The following is a 25,403-nucleotide window of genomic DNA, read 5'->3' as shown; positions in this document are numbered from 1 at the left end:
ATAAAAAAGGGTCTTAGCTCAGTCCTGTCAGGGGCAAAAAAAAAAAAAAAAAAAAAAAAAAAAACCTTTCAGTAAGCGTCTTTTTTTTTTCACCCTGGACTGATCACTTTGCTTCATGTTCACAAAGTAGATTTTATTTTAAAAGCCCTACATGTCAATTATTATAATTGTGTACCTTTTTTTCAGAGTAATTTTACTACTTTACTTTTCCTCCATGATTCCTGCTCCATCTTCACCTTTTACTCTGTTCCAGTGAGAAAAGTTCAATGCATTTTTGGTAAAACCTTTTCATTTCTACGTTTTAGAGAAATAATCTGCAGCTATCACGTTTGTGGCTTGCTATACTGAGATATCTAATGGCTGATTACAAAAAAAAGAAAATACTGTTTTTTTTACTACAAGTTCTTGATAAGAAGGGAAGGATGAATAGGGCATGGTGTGCACACATTCTTAATGTTTCCCAGTGATTCTTTATTCACAACACATTTATTTGCCAAGCAGTTTATAGAGCTAGACTAAAATGATGGCCCTGATAGATCTTGATAAGCTGCTGGTTGGGTGATTTTAATAGACAAAATAAATCCTTAACTGACAATGTATTTTGAAGGGCATGTGCTGCAGTGCAATCCTACAAAGCCTGATTCATCTCCAAGACTTGTTCATGTTTAAACAGAACCACAAACTTATTATATATATATATACACATTTGACATCACGATGATGCTGCAAAATGATCTGTCGATCTTGGTCTTCCAGTTCATGGGTCATTGACAGAGTGTGTCTGGTTTTACCGTCTTGCCAGGTTTGAAATGGTTGGCTGTGAGCACCCAAGACGATGAGCCACATTACGCTGCCCATCCAGCCTCCAACATTGATGCTCGGTATATATAACACTACACATGACTGATTAGGAACACTTGAAGTCCAATATACAGTACAGTGGGATAGGTACTTGCCGTTACCACTACCTGTAGAGTTCATCTTCTACCATACTTAGCCCTGGTAATTTTGACACAGTAATATTAGCATGATTTCAACATGATAAATGATAAATGAGGCCTCGGTCTCAACAAGTACATCTCCTGGTTAAACAGACAAATAAATTAACATTATTCCTGCTGCAATATTTTACATTTTCAGTACTGTCGCTTGGTACTATAGGGCTCCCCCACCCCTAAGCAGATGCTGCATCAGAATTTCTTGCAGAGACACATTTTTGCTTAATACTTTCTATAAACCATCATGTTTCCAGGCTGTTTTGTGTGGACTCAAGAATCAACAGCACCAGCAGTGAATACCACAATACAGTTCATGCATCACAAGGCATCAAAAAACCCTCCTTTTAATCTTTAATTTATTAATAGAATAAAATCTCATAAGGAAATTGTTTACTTGTTGTTCACTTCTTGACAGCATGAAGAAATATGCAGGAATATGTAGGTTATTTCTATATTGTTCAGTAATAATAATAACAATAATAATAATGCATAAGTATTACTGTAGTATTTGTATTATTACTGCTGAGTCGGTTTTTTAAACCATGCTACACAACATTAGGGCACATATTCCTATACAGTGCTTTTGAACCCTTTTGTTGTGGAAGCTTTACTATAAAATAGAAGATTATAGACCGCTCATGATCTTTCAGCCAATCAGAGCGCACATTTCACCTTATATATTCCACGTTTCACCTTATGTGTTCCACGACTCAACATAGAGAATCCCTATTCATGGCAGTTTTTACCCGCTCGATTCTCAATATCAACATGGCTGACGTCACCTGCCTTAAAAAAAAAAATATCTGAGGGACCTCTCGGAATTCCATTAAACTGCAAAGGCCATTCAAAACGGTGACATCACAATCAGCCGCGGCCATTTAACGATATTCTATTCATCAACCCTTTCCGTCTCTTCAATGAAATTGACGTTGTACAAAATAAAGGTTGGTAATGATTAGAAAACAAATATAGCTGGATATAAATGTCTGTGTATTGGTTATATTGCAGCCCTCGTAACCCCTTAACTGTTCAGCCTTGGTCCGTTCACTTCTAGTCAAGCTGATAATAATACACAGACGTTCGCTGTCCTATAACCCTATAATAAATAGCTATGACCATTAATTGATGTTGGCACCCCTCCTTTTGGATATGAGTCATTCGGTCGTTGGATTTGAAGGAATTCTTCTTGTCAATATGTTCACTGACTTAATTATACATCATTATTATATTCAGGATCTGAACTGGATTTTCAACCTCTACTGACTTCTCTGTTTCAACCTCTCTGAAAGGTTGTAACATGACTTCTGTCTTTATAGAGTCAACAGCATTGATTTTGGTAACAGAAATGCTTTGAGCAGTCTGATAAAAGCAACAGTAAAAGCTGCCCTGCAATGCAAAATCTCCCACAATATAAAATTACCCCACAAGTCAAACAAAAAGCATAAATGTTCAGAAAGAGGTTACCAATTAAAACAACAGAAACAACAACAGACACCCCATTCCTGACAATGTATTATTTCAGTTCACTTGATAAGTTCAAAAACGTTTTAAAGAAAATATGTTGCAGGGAAAGTGCAAATTACAATTCAGGCAAAGGTGGCTGATTTTCAAGAATTGGAAAAATTTAGAAATGTTCAGTGTGAAAGAGCTACTTATATGTATAACCATGGTGTATACAAATTGTTGTTCTATAGACAGTGTATGTGTATGTGTGCATTATACAGTATACACAATATATGCATGCAATTGGGTTCAGTGTGTGTGGTATATATATATATATATATATATATATATATATATATATATATATATATATATATAAACAAAACAAAGGGACAAAGCCACATCTTATAAGTGTATATTGCTTATGCATTATACATCCATATAGATAATATATCGATATAGGCTCAACATCTATATATCCAGGTAGACATAATATCTACAAAACAAATAGACGCACAAGGGATATGTGTTTAGTTTCTACCAGAGGATAAACTGCTACACTAAGGTGGGTAAACAGGAACAGGGGCAAAAGAGCTCAAGTTTACCTATTTCATTAGATTGATCATCTTGAATGAGGCAGGAATGAAAATAAGTACAAACAAATAAATGAGAGAAAAAACAAAAATCCGTCCAAGACTGTGAAATGTGGTTGAAAAACTATCAATTTAGTTAGATATGACACCTATTATATAATAATATATATATATATATATATATATATATATATATATATATATATATCTAATCATATATATATAATATATCCTATATATATATATATATATAATATATATATATATATATATATATATATATTTGGTACAGATAATGCATTAAGAGCAAACATGTAAAGATACTGGACAGGTAACAAAATGATTAGCGGCGATATCCAACAAGTTCTTCAGTTTCCAGGTGCTTCATGCAACAACTGAAGTAGCTGATGGTTTCATAGGTATTTATGAATAAGTTTCATACTGCTGCAGATCTGCGATGTATTCTTCCAGTTACTCTGAGCAATCTTCCCAGGCACAATGATATAGTACTGCAGAGCCAATACCACAGCCAACTGACCAACAAGTCATTGTATACTTATGATCATTTCCTTATAAGACAGTAAACCTGTTCCAGACTACACAAATATCCATGAACTACAACACCATGTTATTTCAAAAATAGCCACAAAGGTTTGTAAAAATGTATACAAAGTATTCTATAAGAAAAAGATCTAATTCAAGATGCCTATATGGGCATTATCATTTTTAAGCCACCATTCCTAATACAATACAAATATTATTATAAAACACAATAAACAAAGCTCATTTTTAGTTTTAGACAAATACCAATTATTTTGAGCTGCATCTGAAAGCTAAAGCCGAATCAAATTAAAACTGAATTATTTTTTAGCAACATTTTCCTCGGTTACACTTTGCAACAGTTACTACCCCATGCAATAATATGTTTTATAAAATTGTATTAAAAGGCTCTTTCCCCAGTTCTGGTAAGATAATGTACACTGTAAAGATAAAAGTACACTGTATTTCCAGTAGAAGTTTAAATAACAATAAAGTTCCAAAAAGAGCAGAACCACATACTAAGTGATACACTTTGGAATACCAGATAAAATATTTATAATGCTTATGTTCACCTACCCATAACCCATTCAGTATTCATACTGCATCTGTGTGAGTCATCAGAGTTATAATAAAGTATATCATAGCATTTAAGTGTCCAGCTCAGCATCTAATGACAAGAATTAGGATACCGTCAACTTACCCTTAACCCTTTCCCCTCGGTTCAGCTGGATCTCGCCCTCTCCTTTGGGTGTGTAAGGTTTCACCACAATGAAAGTACGACCAGGCACGGCACTGTAGAGTTTCCGTTTGGGCCCTCGGAGCCCGGAATGGGTTGGTGGCTGTGGAGGGGGACTCGGCTCAGGGGCAACCGTGCTGGGGCTGTAAACGAAAACATAGGTAACAGTGGTGATTCCCGGCAGCTGGTAGCTTAATCCACTGGTCACCGACATCATCCCGTGACCTGTGCTTAACGCTTCAGTCCTAGCGCCCTCATTCACCAAAAAAGGTCACTCAGTATCGTCTGCCCAACCCCCCTCCTTGCGCACCCCCCAGTTCTCTAGTACAGCCAGGAGCCGAGCATGACGTGCAGTGCACGTTCCTTTTGGATTCCACCAGGGCACACCTCGGAGTCACACATGTCCGAAGTCAAAGCTTTCTTCCCTCTCCTGGGAGGGCAAGTGTTCCCCACTGCGTCCGGCTCTCTCTACCTCTGCTGCTCCCATCCACCCTTTGGAAACACTGACACAACTGCGCTCTGCTACTACCCTCCCCATCTCTTTCTCCCACCCCTCTCTGCACATTATACTGTGGAAGCCACCGATGAAGGAGTAGATTGATTTGTGCCTGCACTCGGCTCCCTAAAACAAGTCTTCGGGGAGTGTAGGGCATAAACCACCATGCTGTTTGCCTAATTGCCACTCTGCTCCACCCCCACCCCCCACCCCTGCAAGAGATGGCCAGAAATTCTAATTCAGATGCTGCCTCTTTAGCTGCCGCTCTACAGATCCCCCATTTATCACTTGTGCTGCGTCCAGGTTCATCACCCAGAGCAAAAAACCCAAAGGATCCTTTTTGCTTCAGCTTTTTTTTTTTTCCTAATGCTAATTAGCAACGGAGTCCTGGAACAATATCTTCTGGAGTCACTTTTTAAATAGTCCAGGTACTGACAACAAGCCATCCATTGGTTCCTTGTGTGGAAAACTATCCAGGTCTGTTTGGTATTTTCTTCCTCATATTTTTATTATTATTATAGGCTTCCTTTTTTGTGAGTCAGGGCTTGCTCAGCCCCTCCCTTCAGCTGCTTGATCAATCGAATCAACCCTCATTCTTTTTCTCTCTCTCTCTCTCTCTCTCTCTCTCTCGGCTCTAGGCACGGTGACGGCTTTTCAATTACTGCAGGGAGACAGGGCTGGAATGGCAGCCGCATATTAATGCCTCAGCTTAGGGCAGCATGCATTCAGAGGGCAGGCCGTAAGGAAAGAGGCTAGCTGTAAAACAGCAAGATAAGAGGATACTGTATATATCAGAGACAGACAGACTGCATCTGTTTACATCTGGATCTGCAAGGCAGCCAGAGCTAATAAAACATTAAAATCCTCAATTATTGCTAAACAGATACTTGAGTTTTTTATGATCCACTTATGTTAAGAAAAACATGAAAGAAAAAGAAAAATATCTTTAAAACAAATCCAAAACCCTCATACAGTATTTAACAATTTAATATATATATATATATATATATATATATATATATATATATATATATATATATATATATATATATATATATATATTTCCCAGGAAATCCACGATTTAGGTGCTATGAATAAATTGTTTTATGTTAGTCATCAAGATTTAGGACGAAAGAGAGAATATATATACCAATTTGTTTTTTTTTTTTTTTGGTAAAAACATGACTGCCTACTAATTAGTAAAAACATACTGGGTGTGTGTGTGTGTGTGTGTGTGTGTGTGTGTGTGTGTGTGTGTGTATATATATATATATATATATATGTTCACTTTTGTGTTCAAGGTTTATAATGTCGAATCAATAGTTGATTCAACATTCAGAAGCATTAAATAAATACAAATAAATGATATAAGTAGTAGGGCTGCTATGATTAAATCGAAAATTGATTTTTCCATCGATTCCACTCCTAATTATATACATGGTATTAATACTGGATAATTGATTAAATAGTAACATTTTCATAACGCTTATAGTTAATAACATTATTTAAGTTTATCAAGGAAACTGCACGAACACCCTTCCTTGCTATTTACAGTATTTCTGCCAAAGACAAGCAGTGAGCGCGTTCTTCTTTTCCTGCTTAAATGTTAACTAGCATCCGATTTGCCGGTCCCATACTGACTACCAGCGAATCAGTTTTGAAAATGCTTTGTAAGTACACGCCCTCTCTATATTTGACATAAACAAAAAGCACGCTGCCACAGATCCAGAGCAGGATGACAGGCTTGTATTCCTGGCAGACAGCCTGTAAATAAACAAAGCACATTGAAGAAAGCTGACTGTATATAGTTTGCGCTTCTTTGGACTTTCAAAACAAACTGTTAAACCTGGGAATAATACTGTTGATGTCTTTTTATAATGTTCTACATCAGCATAAAAACATTAGAAAGACCACAACAATCACAGAGCAAAAAATAGTCAAACTAAACTCATCACATCCGCGATCAGACAGTGTCCATTTTAGTTATCAAATGTATTTTTTTTAGTTTTATTTAGAGTGGCCAATTATTTATTTATTCCCCCCCCCCCCAATTTGGAATGCTCAATTATGTTTTTGTTTTGTTTTTCCTCACCGCAGCGTGTCCCCACACAGCACAGATGCTCTGAGAGCATGTGAGCATCCTCCGATCTCACAAGCCTAAAGCCAAACCAGAGCAGAGGTGGACAGGCTACTGATCCTGGAGAACAGAGATCAGCCCTGCTTTTTATCCACTCTGAATGTGCTTGGTCAGTCGGGTTCACTGTTGCATGATGAAAAGGAATCCCTGCCAGTGTCCCATCCCCCACCCCGGAAGTGTCAGAGACAATGTGATGACCCCCTTCCGAGTCCCCAGAAAATTTCGGCCTCAGACACGAACTGGTGCCATCCAAGCTGTATAACTCCTCTCTGCTCTCCCAGCAGCAGCGCTTTAACTCGATGAGCACTCGGGGACCCCATCAATATATTTTTGACAAAAATTTAAAAGTCATTGACAATTAATTGTTTGATGTTTTTTAATAATCAGTTGCGTCTCAGTGTTACTTGCTTGCTTTGATATACAAGTTTTTTGTTTTGTTTGTTTCCGTAAGGATATTTGCTACATGCAACAAGATCCTAAAAGAAATGCACCTGGAATGTGCACCTTAAAGTAAAAATCCTCAAGCATTTGAACCCTATATTTTCACTTAAATCCAACTTTGCAATTGCACATGGTCTCTTTTCAAAATGTGTCAATGGTATTTTTCTCTACCGTGCATTGCTACCTTTGCAGCTGCTACTCGTCCTTTTTCCAAGCTTTGTATGTGGCTACTTCAAGGGTGTTAGAGGTAGGCATCACACTTCGGCTTTTCTCATGAGATTATTCTTGTAAAACTAACAGTCAAACAATTCCCAGCATACTGTATCACTCCATAGGTGGTACCATCTTGTATTCCAGCAGTCATGGTGCAACTATAGAAAAACATACTGCAGCTTAGATTTGATACTTTAAACCATCTACATTTTGAGAATATTTAATTATATATTATGTGTTTTATTTGCCAGGCTTTCTAACTATTCAATGTTGGTTTTACTAGCTTTATTGTAAGCAAATGATCTATGTTTTATTACTACTATATTGCTGAATGTGCACACTATTGACAATAACCAGTAAAACACTGCATTAAAAGGCAAATATATGCAATACTATCTGTAATCCTTGAACACAACTGAATGCAAGGATTTTGACCAATCGGAGAGTTTTGATAAGGATGTCTTACTTTCTATAGGTTGCCTGCTACAGGGACTAGGGGTGGAACAAGGGCTAATTAAATCCGAGAAGTGTGAATGAAAAGTACTGAGCTCGGTGCCTGGAGTCAGACCCAGGGATCATATGGATTCCTATATTGAAGATTGTTATTTTGTGCATCTTTTACTATTTTAATAAAAGCATTTTAAAAACCAAACAAGACAAAGATTTTTCCATTAAACGCAAGTGTTGAAAGCAGAGACGGAGTAGTGCGGTGAGGAGTGGCAGCAGCTGATCCAGTGTGAAAGCAGAGTAGGCAGCCAGTGATTCCTGAGTCTGAGACGGAACAGGTGGTGACGCGACTTGGCAGCAGCAGATCCAGCGTGGAAGCAGAGTAGACAGCCGTCGATTCCTGAGCCTGAGATAGAACAGGCGACGGTGTGGTTCTCAATAGCAATACAATGCATAACACAATAAGCAGCAGATCCAGCGTGTGAACGATGAGGCAGTAATTCCTGAGTCAGAGACGGAACAGCGATGGGTCCCGATTCAGGGAAGGAATGGCGCCAATGCGGTTCTGATCAGCAACAACACGCAATAAAATAACATAACTAAATACACCACATCTAACAAAGACATCAAGCTACATTTATCAATCAAGACATCTAAAAGCTGAATTTTTCAATGAAGAGATATTCAAAATCACCACTAGGATACACAGCTAACCCCCCCTTCCCCTCTTCCTGCCCCCCACCCTTGGATGTATAACAATTAATATCTAATTCAAAAACTACTAGAATAGGTTATTAAATAAACAATGTATACATTGTTTAATTGTTCAGTCATTATACTGAGTCACATTAATAAATCGAAACACTCTTGGATAACTGGCATCTAGTGTTTCATTAGGCCATGTGGTTCCTTAGTCTTTAAAGTACAGATCCAAAAGGCTGATTAATTATATTTAACTAGTTGAGTATAATAAAAGAGAAAAGAAGGTTGAAAGCGTACCTTTACTAATTACATATTCAAAATTATCATCAAACCTTTCAAAAATAGTTTGGAAGCATTTATACAAATGTACTTCATAATTCAGAAAAAGTGGGAAAAAAATATTCCCAAAAGCGCCAGTAGTGGATTTTAGAAGGGATGTCAATTTAGCTGACATTTCATAAAAGTAAAATCGCAAATAGATCAAATAGATATCCAGTTATAAGAAACACATCATGCAAAACTCCCAACCTTGTTTATGGTATATTTTGCCAAAAACGTAATAAAATAAAACATGTAGGAAAGACAGGTACAACATTAATATAAAGAAAAACAGAATCATCTTTCAAACATAAGAAATAAAGTAAATGAACCATTAGTCCGACACTTTAACAAATGCGCACAGCATGAATGACTTACAATTTGCAATTTTAGAATGTACAATACAGAAGAATAAAGGAAAATACATGGATAGGCTCATGTAGTATTACTACAAGTAGTAATTGACATCAAATGAATCAATATTTGGGTGTGGTTACCATGGCATCAAACATTACTGAATATATATATATATATATATATATATATATATATATATATATATATATATATATATATATATATATATATATACAGTGCCTTGCAAAAGTATTCAGACCCCTGACCAATTCTTTCATATTACTGAATTACAAATGGTACATTGAAATTTCGTTCTGTTCAATATTTTTTTTTTTTTTTTTTTTTTTAAACACTTAAACTCAAAATCAATTATTGTAAGGTGACATTGGTTTTATGTTGGGAAATATTTTTAAGAAAAATAAAAAACTGAAATATCTTGCTTGCGTAAGTATTCAACCCCCACACAGTAATATTTGGTAGAGCCACCTTTCGCTGCAATAACAGCTTTAAGTCTTTTGGGGTAAGTATGTACCAGCTTTGCACACAGTGTCGGGGTGGTTTTGGCCCATTCTTCTTGGCAGATTTGCTCCAGGTTGTTCAGGTTGGTTGGACGACGCTTGTGGACCGCAATTTTCAAATAGTGCCACAGATTCTCAGTGGGATTGAGATCAGGACTTTGACTGGGCCACTGTAGGACATTCACCTTTTTGTTCTTGAGCCACTCCAATGTTACTTTGGCCTTGTGCTTGTCACTCTCATGCTTTCTGGCAAACTCCAGATGTGCTTTCAGATGGTACTTTTTGAGTAACGGCTTCTTTCCTGCCACCCTCCCATACAGGCCACTGTTATGCAGAGCTCTTGATATGGTTGACTGGTGCACCATTACTCCACTCCCAGCCACTGAACTCTGTAGCTCCTTCAAAGTGATTGTTGGCCTCTCTGTGGCTTCTCTCACAAGTCTCCTTCTTGTTTGAGCGCTGAGTTTTGAGGGACGGCCTTTTCTTGGCAGTGCCTAGGTGGTGTGATGCAGATTCCACTTCCTGATTATTGATCCAACTGTGCTCACTGGGATATCCAAAAACTTGGATATTATTTTGTACCCTTTCTCTGATCTATGCATTTGTATTACTTTATCTCTAACTTCTGCAGAATGCTCTTTGGTCTTCATTTTCCTTCAGATTCACAGCCTTAGCAATGATCCTTCAACAGTGGGGTTTTTATCCAGATGTGACAGCAACTTTAATGGTTCACAGGTGGAGGCCAATGGTAAGGTAATTGTGTCCTCGTTAGGGCAATTTCTTTCATCGGTACAAACTGGGAGCTTCCACAGCACAGGGGTTGAATACTTATGCAAGCAAGATATTTCAGTTTTTTATTTTTGTTAAAAATATTTCCCAACATAAAACCAATGTCACCTTACAATAACTGATTCTGAGTGTCAGTGTTTAAAAATAAAATATCAAACAAAATGAAATTTCAATGTGCCATTTGTAATTCAGTAATATGAGAGAATTGGTCAGGGGTCTGAATACTTTTGCAAGGCACTGTATATATAATTTTTTTTTTCCGGAATTCTCAATACAGCTTTTTGATTTTGTTGTCATGATCAAAATAAAGGAAAGAAAGCCATTATAAATTGTGTAGTACATGCTTAGTTTTCCTGTGTAGAATGTTTTGTAAGTATTTATTTTTTATCAGGCTTCTAGTACTCACAGCTGCTTTCCCTTCAGCAACAGATATGGCACTTAACAGTCAGCTATGTCCAGGAGCACTCATATTAGATTTAAATGTACTTCAGCCCAGATAGATATCAAGTAAATGACCATCTAATCTGAAGATGTTTATACTAACCACTAAAACATTAAGCAATTACATATCTATGTTTTTTTTTTTTTTTTTTTTTTTTTATCAAAATAACCAGCCTCATTCATATTCCTCCACCCCACCACACATCTTTTATTTACAAGTAGCCTTGGTAAAAGACTGTTGAGATTCTGCAGCAGGCATCAGTGAGACCCCAACCAGTATTTCCCATCGACCAGGCCTAGCCAGTTATGTGTAACAGTCGTATTTACAACCTCGATAGATTATACTTCTAATGCTGCAGGTCAATGGGCTTATGCATAATTGATATATTCATAGCATTTTCTATGTTTGGTGAACCGAGAGTGTTTATGTACCATACTAAGAATGTACCATAACCCCCCTCCCTAAACAGACCTCACTTGATCAAATAAATGAGATGAATGCAACAGAAACACCAGTTACCAAGCCTGGACTTAAAGTTACAGGAGCTGGTTCTATAAAACAATAAAAGCATATTAAATATAGGTTTACAGCTGTATTTAATATTTTTCTCTCTATGAGCACATACCCAAAAGTTGTAGATTGCATTGTTTCACATTTCACCACATGTATGCTTTCAGGCAAAGCCATCTATTTATCTCACATATTTTGGAAAAGAGCTTCTACTTTAACCAAGAGGCTACCTCCATCATCTCAATAATAACCGATTAAGAATTTACAGGGGATAAAAATGGGTTGTTCTTCGTTTGCTTGGTTTTTACACACATTCCTCTTCCTCTAAGCATTTACAAAATAGCCTGTGAGAATTGTTTCTCACAGGTCAACATTAAACAAAACTTGTATGTTTAAATAGGAAACCTTGTAATATTGATTGTAGCAACTCCTGAGAGCAATACAGACAAACAAAAGAAAAAGACAGCACCTCCTAACAAATGGGTGATACAAAGAGTTTAATCAGAACTGTGTTTAAATAGTGCTATTGAAAGATAGTATCTATAGAGGATGGTCTTCAAATCAATAGGCTGATACTGGGCTGAGTTTCAAATGACCTTCAACTTGTGCTAATAAACAATGCATTTATAGTTCTTTATATAGAAATGATGCGTAATCTGGAACTGTAAAGGTTATTATTTAAACATGGCCAAAAACGCTTACAATGCTTGAGCAATAGTATCACCACTTAGGTGTGCTTACTCCTTGATTACTGACAAACTCATTAAAATACTCAATGAAGCAGGTTATTACCCTACAACCTGTTTTCTGCTTACCTGGCATGGGAGAAGGGCAGAGCTGGATGTTGTAGGGGGGTTGTAACCAAAGAGATATAATTATCAAATGTCACTTTTTGCTTTGCTATTTAAATATTCTCTTTGATTTAGGTTAAGCCAATACCATCCCCTGCAATGCTAACATAATTTCACTTTCTGTGTTGGTAATAGGATCCCTCCTGTTTATAAACATGCTGTATACTGTCATTTACCATATCAGTGGATGATTCTTTTTCTGTAAGATATTACTGTAGTACATCATATTCACCTTCATCTTTTTGTACTACATAAATGTAAACACTCAATCAACAACAATCATGGTAAATAAAAAAACAAAAACAAATGTACTCATAATTTGAATGGCCTTTGAAATATATCTTATACTAATTAGAAATAAAATTATGAATTAAAAAAAAAAAAAAACTAAACTATTATTTTTTGCATTGTGATTTGTTTCACCTGGGGTGGGAAAGGTTATTATCAAAGAGGCACAGATTCGCTTGTTGTGTGTGGTGGCCTTCAGAATAAAAAGCTCAACAGCCTTCTATACTAATTTCAGGTAAGACATTTTGTTTATAAATCTGGGCTCTGTGTAATCTCTGTTTTGCTTTTAATTGGATAGATGTTGGAGTTTAGTGTTTATTTTTGCTGTGCCTGCAGTTGATTTTAAATAAAACGCAGTCTTCCTTTACATTGTATCTGCTACTTGCAATTACACTACTTTTTATTTTTTTTACTTAATAAATCATTTCATAAATCTTAGTGGTCATGCACTTATTTTAGCTATGTACAACTCGTATACAGTATGCAGTTTTGAAAGGAACACACGTTCTAGCAAACATGTGTAAATGTATTCAAATGGTACCTGTCTGGTCTGTTTGGGGTCGGTTTCACAATCTGGGTGTAATGACCAAGGAAGTGCAAGACTTCCTAAAAGTGAGCCACTTTACCAAGTATGGTACCAGTTGTTTTTTTTTTTTTTTTAAATGAGAATGTATGTTATGTTGTTATAAAATGTGTGGACATGTGAAACATATAGAAAATGTAAGTGCACAACAAGTACGATTTATGCATTTTTTCATTTGAGCAACTGTAGGAAGAAAAATAAAAACTTTTATAAAAATCTTTAACAGATTTTTTTTTTTTTTTTCAGACAATATTTACATTTGTCGGGCCCAGTTTTGATCACAGGGCAAGACAGCAATGCTTAGGCAAAGGCCATTAATGCATGATGGGACGATAGGTGAGCACAAACAGGGACACTCAGACTTTACTCTGTGAAGTGATTTTGGCCCCATGTTTTACTCAGAGGTTTTACACCTGCACTAGCGCCAGAAATTTGGCGAGTGGCCTAATTATCATATTCACCTAAGCAATTTTTACGGGGGAAAGGTTTACCTTTACGATCAAAACAAACTCCTTAAAAGAGGTCTTCTCAAAGAGCAAACAGTAGGGAAGATACTGAGCATACAATAAATAAGCAGCTTGTGAGGGATACAACACCTGAGGAGATAATGTAGAGAAAACAATTATTTAAATACAAAATATTTCTTGGTCAATTGTATTACGAAAAAAAAATACCCTTTTTGTTAAATAGTTGAATGTGGTGTGTTATGTTTAAAATAATAATATAACATTTCACCACAATATAATTCTGATACAATGCGGATACAGCATCCATTTTGTAAACGAGAATTACAGATTTAATTTGCAGATACATTGGGAATGTTGTTTTAGGGCCGTGACAAGCATTGAGTACAAACACAAATTCGTACTGAGTCTACTTTTGTTCTTACTCACTTTTCTTTTTTTTTGTGATCAAATATTTTTATTTGGTATAGTACAAAAATGCAAACAAAAACATGAACAAATGAACTCTCTGTTTTTCATTTTTACCCTCTGCCTCCCTCCTCTCCCTCTCACAGGTGGCTACCCCCCTCCCTCTCATAACCTCCCACAAGGACCTCAGGGACTGAAATGAATTTGGATTTAACAAAGACTTAATAAGATCTGCTATGCTTTCCCAAGCTTGGATCATCTTCTCTCTGGCACCATGGATCCGAGTGGTAGAAATTTCTAAGTAAATAATATCAAGAAACCATTGGCCCAGGGAAGAGAGTGTGGCGACTGCCAATGCAGAGCCACCATCTTTACCACTAAATTAAGGCCAGCTAACCAAATGCATATCGGTTGTGGTGTTTAGTCAAGGGATGTATCATCATTCCATAAGAGCGGAGCAAGGGATTATCTTTCCAAATGTTGTAGAAAAAGTAGATGATACCTGCTCCCAAAATGAAGTTACAACCGGGCACTCACAAAGCATATGCAAAAAGGTGCCATGGGCGTCCAGCTGGCAAAGTGAGCAGATAGGGGTAGGGACAAACTTAATCTACGAGGGGTTAAGTACGTACTATACCATTACTCACTTGTCAAAGAAAAAAAAATCCATTAAATGAGCTCCAGGCTACAATAGGGCAGAGATGACTGCCCTATCTTGAGTCTACAGATAGACAGCCAATGTAGGGGGGAGAGGGATTATGATCACAGCAGCTACACATTGTCCACTATAGTTTTGGAAACCAGCACTGCTGTCAGCAAATAACTACATCCACTTTGATAAAGGGATTTCAAAAGGATATACTGTACTTTCCAAAAACACCCATTATTTCATTTTTTATATTTCGTTTATTTAGGAATTTGTGTCTTTTTTTAAGGCTATTCATTATGTCCATGTACACACGACCATGAAACTATGTCCATACTATACCTTTAAACCGTATTAGTTGCCTTTTAACCAGGTTAAAAGTGCTGAATACGGTTCACGTCAACACTGTGCAGCATTTAATACCGTACTCGAAAACCGGACTCAATACCACCTCAGGGGGTAGTCTTGAGCCCGGTTCTAAATTAGATCGCATCATGTAATGTGGTTTGTCACAAGTGTGGACGCTGTAATACTGAACTACATTTTTTGTGCATCCTCCAATATCCCAGAATACTTTCTGATATGTTTTACATTAAAAATACAGTACTCAGAACAGGCACCTGAAGTTGAGAACAACTATCCATACTGCTGTACTGTATACAATTTCTGGTGGATCATGGAGTGAAGTGATCAGATGCCGAAATTTTCAGCCATAATATTGAGAAGCGCTATGTCTTCCGTGGGCACAGGCTCCATATTTTCCAGGTTGTAAACATAAAATGCAGTGCATGGTGGGATAGAGTCATATTAAGTCCCACAGTCCCTTGTGCTGCTAGGAACCGTAACCAAATTATTTGAATGGTGTTTGTATGCATTAAGCCTGACTAAACATGAAACGGTACTTTAGTGTGGACGATTTGAGCCAGATTAAAACATTTTTGAGTAAGGTTCTCGAGATCAGTTATGTAGTTTGGACAGGGCCTAAGTTTGTTTTCATTTATCAAAGAAAATCTCATTCTTGTTCTACTCTTTGAGAAACTGCAAAACTCAATTCCTGTCAGGTTTAAGATGTGCACATATTCAGAAACATCTTGCATTAAAATATAACTACATTAACAAACAAGCAACAAAAAATAACCCAGTGTTTATCTTACATGTTCACAGGCATGTCTGCTATACAGCTTTTGACACGTCCCTTCCCAGCATCTGCAGTCTAGTAGCCTTGTATGTACATGGAAGGCTCTCTGTGTGACGACCCAGCTTGATAAAATTAGTGCTGCTCTTCAAATGACAGTTTTCAATCAAACAAAAAATGCATTTTTAAGCTATAAAGCTTACACTCCATACATGCATGAAATAATTAATTCTGAACCGATTGATTTTATCATAAGCACATGTCCAATTTGTGTCGATTTTAATATGCACACACGTTCTGAAAAATAGAACATTCAAATAATAACAACTTTAACACAATTAAAACAGCTAATGCAATTTTTTATCAGGTGTAAAGTATATGTATTGTATCTATATTTTGCACAGCAACAATATTGTTCATTATGTTACATATGGTACAAATACAATTTCTGCACTGTACGCAATATAATGGAAATAATGAATGCTTATGTTATTATTAGCAAAAAAAAAAATCACAGAAAACACAGCTGCCGTAAGAAGTTTTTCATATTACAAAGAAAGTCAGATTCTCTTGATTTGCTAACCCTTTCTGCCTCCCACTGTCATGGATTGGCCAGCGCTAACTAAATTTCGCCAGCATCCAGCCTTTGCTCTGTTTAAATCACAAAACTGTAAAATGACAGTAATACAGTACCTATGGCTGAACACATTGTGACACAAAGAAATTGCAATTCCAGCTAAATCTCAGTTGTAAAGTACCTGGGGCCATTTGTTTAAGCATTAACATGCAGGTACAGTAAGTGGAGTTACAGCCCTTGTTGTTTGATAGGGAAAGCCAAGGGCAGTCGAGTTTGCCACTGGCTATGACATACTATAGATGGGAACTGCAGACTTTGCTGGTATTGGAGAAGGAGCTTACAGCAGCTGCAGTTCCATTCAGTTCCAGTTTTGATATATAATATATTGGATAAAGTGTCACAATAAAAATAGACGTTTACGGCTGGTGACAGATGAATCCTATTTGCTTAGATACAAAAAACACTCCAGGGAACAACAGTTAGCCACCTTTACTTATTGAGCATTCTGAAAATATAAACAGCAATAAGCCCAAAGAAAATCTGAACACATTACTTCTTACAAATGTTACTAAATTATGCATTAAAGCTTAAATAACTGAACTGCAAAGTGTATTATAATTACCTTATAATTAATGCTAATTAATGTATAACATTCCAGTAGTGACATAAAACATGACCTAATCTGTTCCTCCTAAACATTTTTTTTATTATTATTACTCTTTAAATCTACTTCTGTTTTGGTGTATTCATTTTGCAGTACAAGAAAAGTAATAAATAAAAAAATTAATAAAAAACATATTCAACAGCCTTGCAGTATTGCTGATGCCTGTCACAAGCATTTCAACTGTTGCTGAAGGTTTCTAGGCTATTTTCAAGGAATTGGAGTGCAGATGCTTGGTTAACTTGAAACGTCCATCTGGAGAGTGGTGTTTGTATGTTGAACACCACTGGGGGCTTTGGGCATCTCTCCAAGTATCCCAGAGCCTTGTCTTAATTGATCAATTCTTGACTAATGCCCGAGGAGGGAATAGACACTCTCAACCTTCTCTCAAGTTACCACAAGTAAAACATATAAGATGGCAGGCATTTTAAGATCAAGGGCAAGGTCACCCAACAAATTCACCACAAGTGTATAGTACAGTATACAGTATCTACAGTGTTTAATGATGGTGAAGTCCCAGAGATAAATAAGTAAATGTAAAGCCAAAAGCAATCTAAGGAAGTTTTACCTGTAAATAGGAATGTCATCAAGAAATAATTGGTAAGTCTGCAGATGATTTTACACAATTATCAGCCAATCTATTAATCAATAGCAATCGATCAACACATCAGTATTCTACAGGAATCATCCCTGTGGTGAACATGTGGCTACTTTTCAAAAAGAGCCTACTTTCATCTTAAGCAGATTATGTTTCTCGCAATGAAGTTTGGAAACCTGTTAAACATATGGAAAATCGTTCATGCATGACACTGGCAGGAAGTTATAGAGTAGGCGCCAGAAATCGCCAGCAGAGCTAATTTCACACTCCCCTGGTTCCGATACAAACAGGACAGTTGGTCACAGCTGGTCACAGAAGATCTCAGGCCTTCAGTCTCCTGTTTCTCCACCCGCAGGGATGACATAGGAGGAAACGGGGACAGGACTCTTTGGCAACATTCCAGGCACATAGACTTTGCAATATATCGATAAGCAAAAAAAAACCCCAAAAAAACCTGTACACCAAAATGACTTGATTCTTTTGAGTCTTCAGTGCCTTTTGAACAATTGTAAACTCCATTCTTTGAAGAGTAAGTTCCATCCTTTGAGCATGTTAATAAACCACTTTTTAAAAAAAATGTAGTCCTGTTGTGCATGATTATATTGAAAAACAAAAATAAAGTTACAGAATAATAGTGTAGCAAACCAGCTATTACAAAACTGGAGATGGAAATTACCACTGAATAGCCAACAGAGTCAAAGTGAGGCACAAAATAAAAGACGGATAAACAAAAAACACTTAACATAATAACATAATAAAATAAAACAGTCAAATAAACAAATCTCGGGCACTGTAATTCTCCACTGCTCTGCAGTGTCATAAGCTCCCGCTGCATCCCAAAAGTCGTCTCTGAGCTGCTAAAACCACCCCATTTTATAGCCCAGCATTTGTATAAACGTTTTAACCAAGGCAACCAATCATAACTCCCCTTCCAACATCACCACCAAGCATTGTGCTGTAACAGATGTCCCTCACGTGTACCAAGCAGGCTACAAAAACGGTTTCACAAACATAACACAGAACAGTTTTGTAACGTGCGACGCAACAATAATTTTATACGCATTTTAATATAGCGTTTAAAATTACTGCTCTGGTAGTTATAGGCATATATGTATGCCCAGTAGTTCTCCTGTTAAAGCATACTGAAGAGATAAAGTCATTGTGACATTATCTCCTCAGTTGACTGATAGACTACAATGACACTGGTGCTTTTTCTGAGGGGAAAATGACTCCTGCATGTCCCTATAAAATAATCTTTCTGGAAAACATCAAACAATCACTTTCCCTTTAGGCAGTGCAATACAGAGTCACAGGAACCAAAGCACACAGGACTGGGCTAACCAGAGACATCCCTGCCCACACTCACTAGAGCAATATTAGTTTCTACAGTTTTTATTCAACATAGCTTGTGTGTGTTAAATGGGTTACCTAACCATTTTTTGCTTTTGAGTCATTTGTATCCTTTACGATCAGACAAGACGAAGTTCATGTATCAATCCGCTGCTACAGTATGAACTAAGCCATGGTAGCTATCTACTTTTTCAAGTTAGGATTAGCGTTTCAGAAACCATTTCATTTTATTTCAGGATCAGACTTTGGATAGTCTGACACATCACCTTTAACGGGATTTGACACACTTTTTTTATATATATATAGTATACTATAGGTGAGAATTGCAATTCTTGGTCCAATCTCAAGAGCCTGCCAAGTGAATAAGATAAATGTCCCTCCATTGCTCTGTGGAGACCAAAAACAAATAAGCTTGACAGAGAAGATTGATTTCTGTATTGACTGTAATATTGATGGCAGCTGTAGAGTTGCCATCATAAGTACTGAAGGAGTCATCAGCTGGATTTGTCAGATAATATAATTAGCAGTCAGTCACTGTAGGAGTTTTCTGTAGGCTTATGCAACGCAAAACATGCAACTTGTGTCTAAAAAGGTTTTCAGTAAAAAATATTCTGAGCTCTTTTAATACATGAGTAAGTACAGTGGTGGCTAGCCATTAAGGGGCTGAAAGGGCTAAGCCCCTCCAGGAACATATTATTCCAAGCGTGTTAACCTACAGCACTAACATTCACTGTTAGTTTCTGTAATCATCAATTAATTTAATTCAGTCCCTTGTTTAACTCTTTTCAGTCCATTTATTCAGCACTTGTAAGACGTGTCAGGTCCTATTTATTTTCACAGGCGCTGTTTATTTTACATGTGCTGTTTAAAACAGGTTTAAAAGGCATTGAAACGCAAAAGGACACTCAGTACTGTATCTACAGCCAAGCCCCACCCCTTGTTCACTGTATTTTTCACATACCTCTTTATAGACATGCATACTGATAAATCCTCTCCTGATCACTCGATTTATCACCAAACTCCTCAATAATGTGATCCAAGTCATTATTTTATTACTATAACATCTCAAAAAGCTTTGCAAATGTCCATGATATTCTTTGAGTGCTGGATGCAGAAGCAGCTATCTCCTTTGTTATGTCCATGTTATGAGATACGCCCTTTTTTCGGTTTCATTCGGCCATTGAAAGGTTTTCTCTGCTTTTTCTGGAGAAAAAACAACTAGAGACCTGTGCTGTACGTCTTTTTGATGATGTCGGACCCTGGAAACGGAAAATTGTAATGTCGGACCTGGTCCGACATAGGACCGCAAACAGTTAAATTTACAGTGAAGGTGCGTTAGAATTGTGTTGACATTTCTGGCATCATACTCATACCTGAGAGAGCAAAATTTCGCTAGCCCCCAGCTTTGTTCGAGTTGCTGTGTTTATTACTTCATCAGTCGGGACTCGCTACAGTTCACACCAGGAATAAAATGGGGCTAATCTCTTACACCCAAGATTTATCCGAGTATTTACAAAAACTACTTATGTAACGCTTCAGCCCCCCAGTTTCCCATAATTCGGTGAGTGACGAGGGTAAACGGCTAGTAGAGTACAATGAATTACATCGACAATTTGGTTCACAAGCCTTTTTTCTACGTCTATAGAAGACATGTTGGAGGTTAAAAGGCTGAGTGTACCCCAGCCTTGTAATATTACATTTACACAAAATGACAAGAATCAAAACCAAAGCTTTTGTGTGTCATAGTTTGACAGGAAGCACTGGCTGTCTTATTGTCTGGCAAAGCTTCTGGGAGATTTTCTTTTCTTTTTGAAGTCTTTTCATTCTGCCATGCTTCACGTGGGCATTCTTTACAAAAATCAAAATTTGACTGCTAAATCTGTGACAGCACTGAAAGAAAACCTTTCTCAGAAAACTTTCAACTGACCAGTAACAACAGCAGCATGAGAGAGATCTTTCCTGCTCAATACAATGACCTAAGACAACACACTGTGTACTATTGATCGAAAAACATCTTATCCGCAGCTTTTCCGACTTTAACCATCAGGTCGGGTAGTTTTCGATTCTCAAGATATAGGCAGGCTTTCATTTAATAAGCTTATGATGTTATTATGTACAACATGCCTTTTAAATGAGCACAATATTAGTACAATCTGAAAAATAAATGTTGGTTTTAATAGACCAGCCCCTCTAGTTTGTTAGGCTACCAGACACCACTGAGTATATATGAAGGGTCTCTTATTGTATAATAGATGTCATATCATGCAGTTTGGGTGAAAGGACTGTGAAGTGAAGCTGAAACTGCTCAAACTGTGTGAAATGACTGCTCTTATACAGTAAGAGACACATAACACATAACTTATTAACTTAATATAAATCACAGAAATTAAGATTATACTCAAGAATAGCTTTAAAACAAAAACAAAAAAAATGTATTTGATGTGAAATAGTTCAGTCCAAAATCAACTGCCACAGAATAAAGTGTGCAGGCCTACAGGCACTATGCAATGGTGAGAATACTTACTTAACAGCAGGAGAAATTTGCACCAGCAGCATACAATATTTTCTTTTTAACCTTGTTCAGATTGTAGCAATTTCATTTCCTACTTTTCTATTTCTGCAATTTCAGTAATATTTTCCACCAGGTACCAGGTATAGTGGTTCTCATGGAAAATATCTTGGCACCATGGTAAGCGCGGTAAATAATATCGCAGTGCACTCTGGGTTACCGGTCAGTTAATGTCGGAAACAAACAACATGTGTCAACTACATCTTGAAAAATACCCTTAAGAACTGCCAAGAACTGTTTTTGTTTAACTTAAAATAACACTCAGGCGGTGCCATACTATTTGTTTTTACTTCACCAAGTTCTTAATCTTTCCCTTCCCATATGTCCTGTGTATGGAATATGACAAAAACAAAATAACAAATAAAAGCTTATTACCATTAATTCAACATGTCTGCATACTGTAATGATATAACACCCACAGTCATAAACAATTATTGAACATGTTTTTAGAATTGCTAGTCAATGCTGGATACTTGATACTAGGATGTGTAATTAATCTCCCGAGTAATTACTGCTAGTGTGGTCCACCTGCTTCAAACGATCCCCAGATTTAGGTGACATGCATCCTGCCCTGTTAACAGACTATTACCTTCACAGTTTTTCTTGGCAGATGCTGCCAACAAACAGCCACCTTAGACAACTGTGGTGTCTAAGCTTCTGTGGCCACTGACTGGTCGTGCTCCTATAAACAGGCACCTAAGCTTGACTTTCCTCCTTTCTGAGCCTGACAGAACAGCACCTGCACTGTATTTGTTGCTACACTAATAAACAGAAGGGCTTCCACAACATCACCCCATTACCTCAAGTCTTAAAAGGCTTCCTGATTGAAGTGCAGAGGATTGCAGATGTGACACTGCTCCTGTCTTTAACAATACTACACAGAACCCAACATGAAACGGTTTTAACAGTATAAAACTATCAAGGAACAGCTAAGTGGTGCTTTCTCAACTCAGAATTAACCTTGATTTGAACAGACCACTATATGAGACTGAAAGGATAATTTTTAAAACATATAACAAACCCTTTGGGGACATGATGCTGCAGCAACCAAAAATGCCTGGGTGGTGGCAGTGAAAACACACCGAACACAAAATTACAAGACATGTCATAAGCAAAGAATTAATACAAATCCAACATGCCAATCATTCAGCATGCAGTAAAGGACAAGAAAAGAGATACAGAACTGAAATTCACTGAACAGGGATTCTCTCTCTAATAAATACATAGAGATGCTGTTTCCCAGAAGCCCAGCACAGCTATAGAATTGGAAGTTGCCCTCACCTGAGCCTGTCTTTGCTTTGTCTCCTGAGTGTGAGGTTGTCAGTCTCCCTCTCCTCCTGTACACACTGTAAAGAAGGGGATCGGGAGTGTGAACTGCGTGAGCTAGCGGTGCTCTGCAGGCTGCTGTCGGCCACCTCCTGGGCCTGCTGACCCACCAGGTGGGGCGGTAAGCTCCTGAGCGAGGGGACGGGCGAGTAGGACGGGCGGCCCTCAGTGTTGATGTTGTTGTCGCTGGCGGAACGCAATAAGGTGCGCGGGGAGGAGAGGGTGCCACTTGTGGTCACTCGCCGCCTGTTGGTGTAGGAGGGGGTTTCCCTGAAAGGCACTAAAAAGAGGACACAGGGAGGGTCATTGCACGTCTCTATCACATTAACAAGTGATTGCATTAATTACATTCAGAAATACATAGATAAACCAGAGAAATCTAATCAGCTCACATGTTGGCATCATAATGCTATTTACTATGCAGTACTACACTTCACGTCATAGGATAGGTGCATTTGATTTGATCTTTGTATTTATATTTTACATCCAACATAATTTACACTGATTTCCTAGTTACTAGAATTATGTGACAGAGCATCTGCTAAATAATTTCTAAAGGCTGTTTAGTGATTTTTACAAAATGAATGTATTAAATGTACAGTATGTAAAATGTTATATTAGTTTATAGGTGGTTGGGAACAACCTTTCCATCAATGAATGTTAACATAAACCAGAGACAATCTTGCACTCATTAATGTATTATTTCCTTTAGTGTATATGGAACAAGGCCTTTGTCCTTTTTATGTTATCTCTCAGAGATCTGGGTGACTTTGTGCATTTGTGTTTTTTTTTTTTAGAAGTTACAGTACATTACCGGATACACAATCACCCTTCACCAGGTTTAAGAATATATAAACACGTAAAAGGACACTTTAATCTCACTATCTTCACCACTTTTGCTGCCTCTTTTGTACTATGTTTTGTTTTGTTTTTTTCATTTTTCAAAACTTGGGTAATGGCACAATCCCACACACTCACAAACATGTGCAAATTCAATGTAAAAGAAACCTTCTAATCAAAACACACTAGACATTAATGATGCTGCCACTGTTTTATCACAGACTGTCAAAATACAACAACAAAAAAGCAAAAGAGGAATGAAGAACACATAATTATCATACCGAAGTAATACATATTTATTTCAAATGACAGTGTGCTTGTGCAAAAATAATAATAAGACGACGACAGAGAGGCTTCACTCCGCCACAAATCACTGGGGCACAATTTGCACTTTTCAAACAGTGCAACCACTGCTGTGGTTTCTAAAAGAATTGAGCTGGGACATTATATTTCTATACCATATACTCATAAAGCATTTTCCATGTTGTGTGTTTAAAGCAGATATGGTACCTAGGGCATTATTCAAAATCTTTTGGAACAACATGTCCAACATTATATTATCATTTGCATGGACCGCTCCCAATCCCAGTGAATCTGAATGTGTGCAGTGTGTGTGAATGTATCCCTCTGTGATGTACAGGATTGTTACCAGCATGATGAAAAAGGAGAAGAGTGCATTGTGCTTATTTTTGGTCTAACTATTTACATCATGTGTTCATTTCTGTAGGTTCAAACCCAGTAAGACAAAGTTGCTTAAGAGTTGTTCAATGGGAAAAGAAAATAAAGAGATATCTTGCAGATTAAATTTGAACATGAACACAATGGGGAACTGAGATTATACGTTGTGCTGACATCTTTGCATATGCATACTAAAGTACTTCCCCATATTGAGCGCTGATAATGAACTGCTGGAAATTCATAGATTGAATAGTAAAACCAAAATGTTGAACGTTTTCATTGTGGACGTTAAAGATCACATAGAACTTGTCACAAATACTGGATAAAAGTATTTAAAATTAAGCATTAGTGCACTGATGAAAATCCCACATACCCTTTCAACCTGGCTCATGGGAATAGTCCTGCAACGGATCAGTGTGTCTTTTGGCTTGGGGATGGAGGGATCTTCAGCTTGAACTCTGTCTCTCCCTACGACCATTTATTTGCAAAACTGCCAGATCAGAAGATGTGTTAAGACAGCAAATCATCTGTCCACTTTGGTGACTTAGACTACATTCTTTTTTTTTTTCATTTATCCATGACAATATTAATGGATATCTAAGATGGGACACATACAGTACCTCCTGCAGTCTTTATTTTTTTGTGGAAACCCATGAGTGACATTAACAAGAAAGTATGTGGCCCTTGGACCAAAAAAGGGATGTTAATAGAATGTTGTCCCTTTTTAGCTGTGTATATAGCTATAACTG

The 25,403-nt window shown here is 37.2% G+C and overlaps 1 protein-coding gene across 8 annotated transcripts in view; it reads right to left on the bottom strand.

Moving 5' to 3' along the window:
- The window catches only part of LOC121318216 (SH3 and multiple ankyrin repeat domains protein 3-like), a 281,025-nt gene that overhangs the window by 109,187 nt on the left and 146,435 nt on the right, over nucleotides 1-25,403 (bottom strand). For all 8 annotated transcript variants that reach the window (XR_005950583.1, XM_041254654.1, XM_041254657.1 and 5 more), the window contains 2 exons: nucleotides 23,092-23,416; nucleotides 4,275-4,453 (listed from right to left, as the gene is read on the bottom strand). Coding sequence is in view for 7 of the 8 variants with exons in the window: in XM_041254654.1 (XP_041110588.1) it covers nucleotides 4,275-4,453; nucleotides 23,092-23,416 (504 nt within the window). In the remaining variant the exon portion in view is untranslated. The remainder of the gene's footprint in view (nucleotides 1-4,274; nucleotides 4,454-23,091; nucleotides 23,417-25,403) is intronic.

This window comes from Polyodon spathula, chromosome 7 (genome assembly GCF_017654505.1).
Source record: "Polyodon spathula isolate WHYD16114869_AA chromosome 7, ASM1765450v1, whole genome shotgun sequence".
NCBI lineage: Eukaryota > Metazoa > Chordata > Actinopteri > Acipenseriformes > Polyodontidae > Polyodon > Polyodon spathula.
This window is presented reverse-complemented; position numbering and strand designations above follow the sequence as displayed.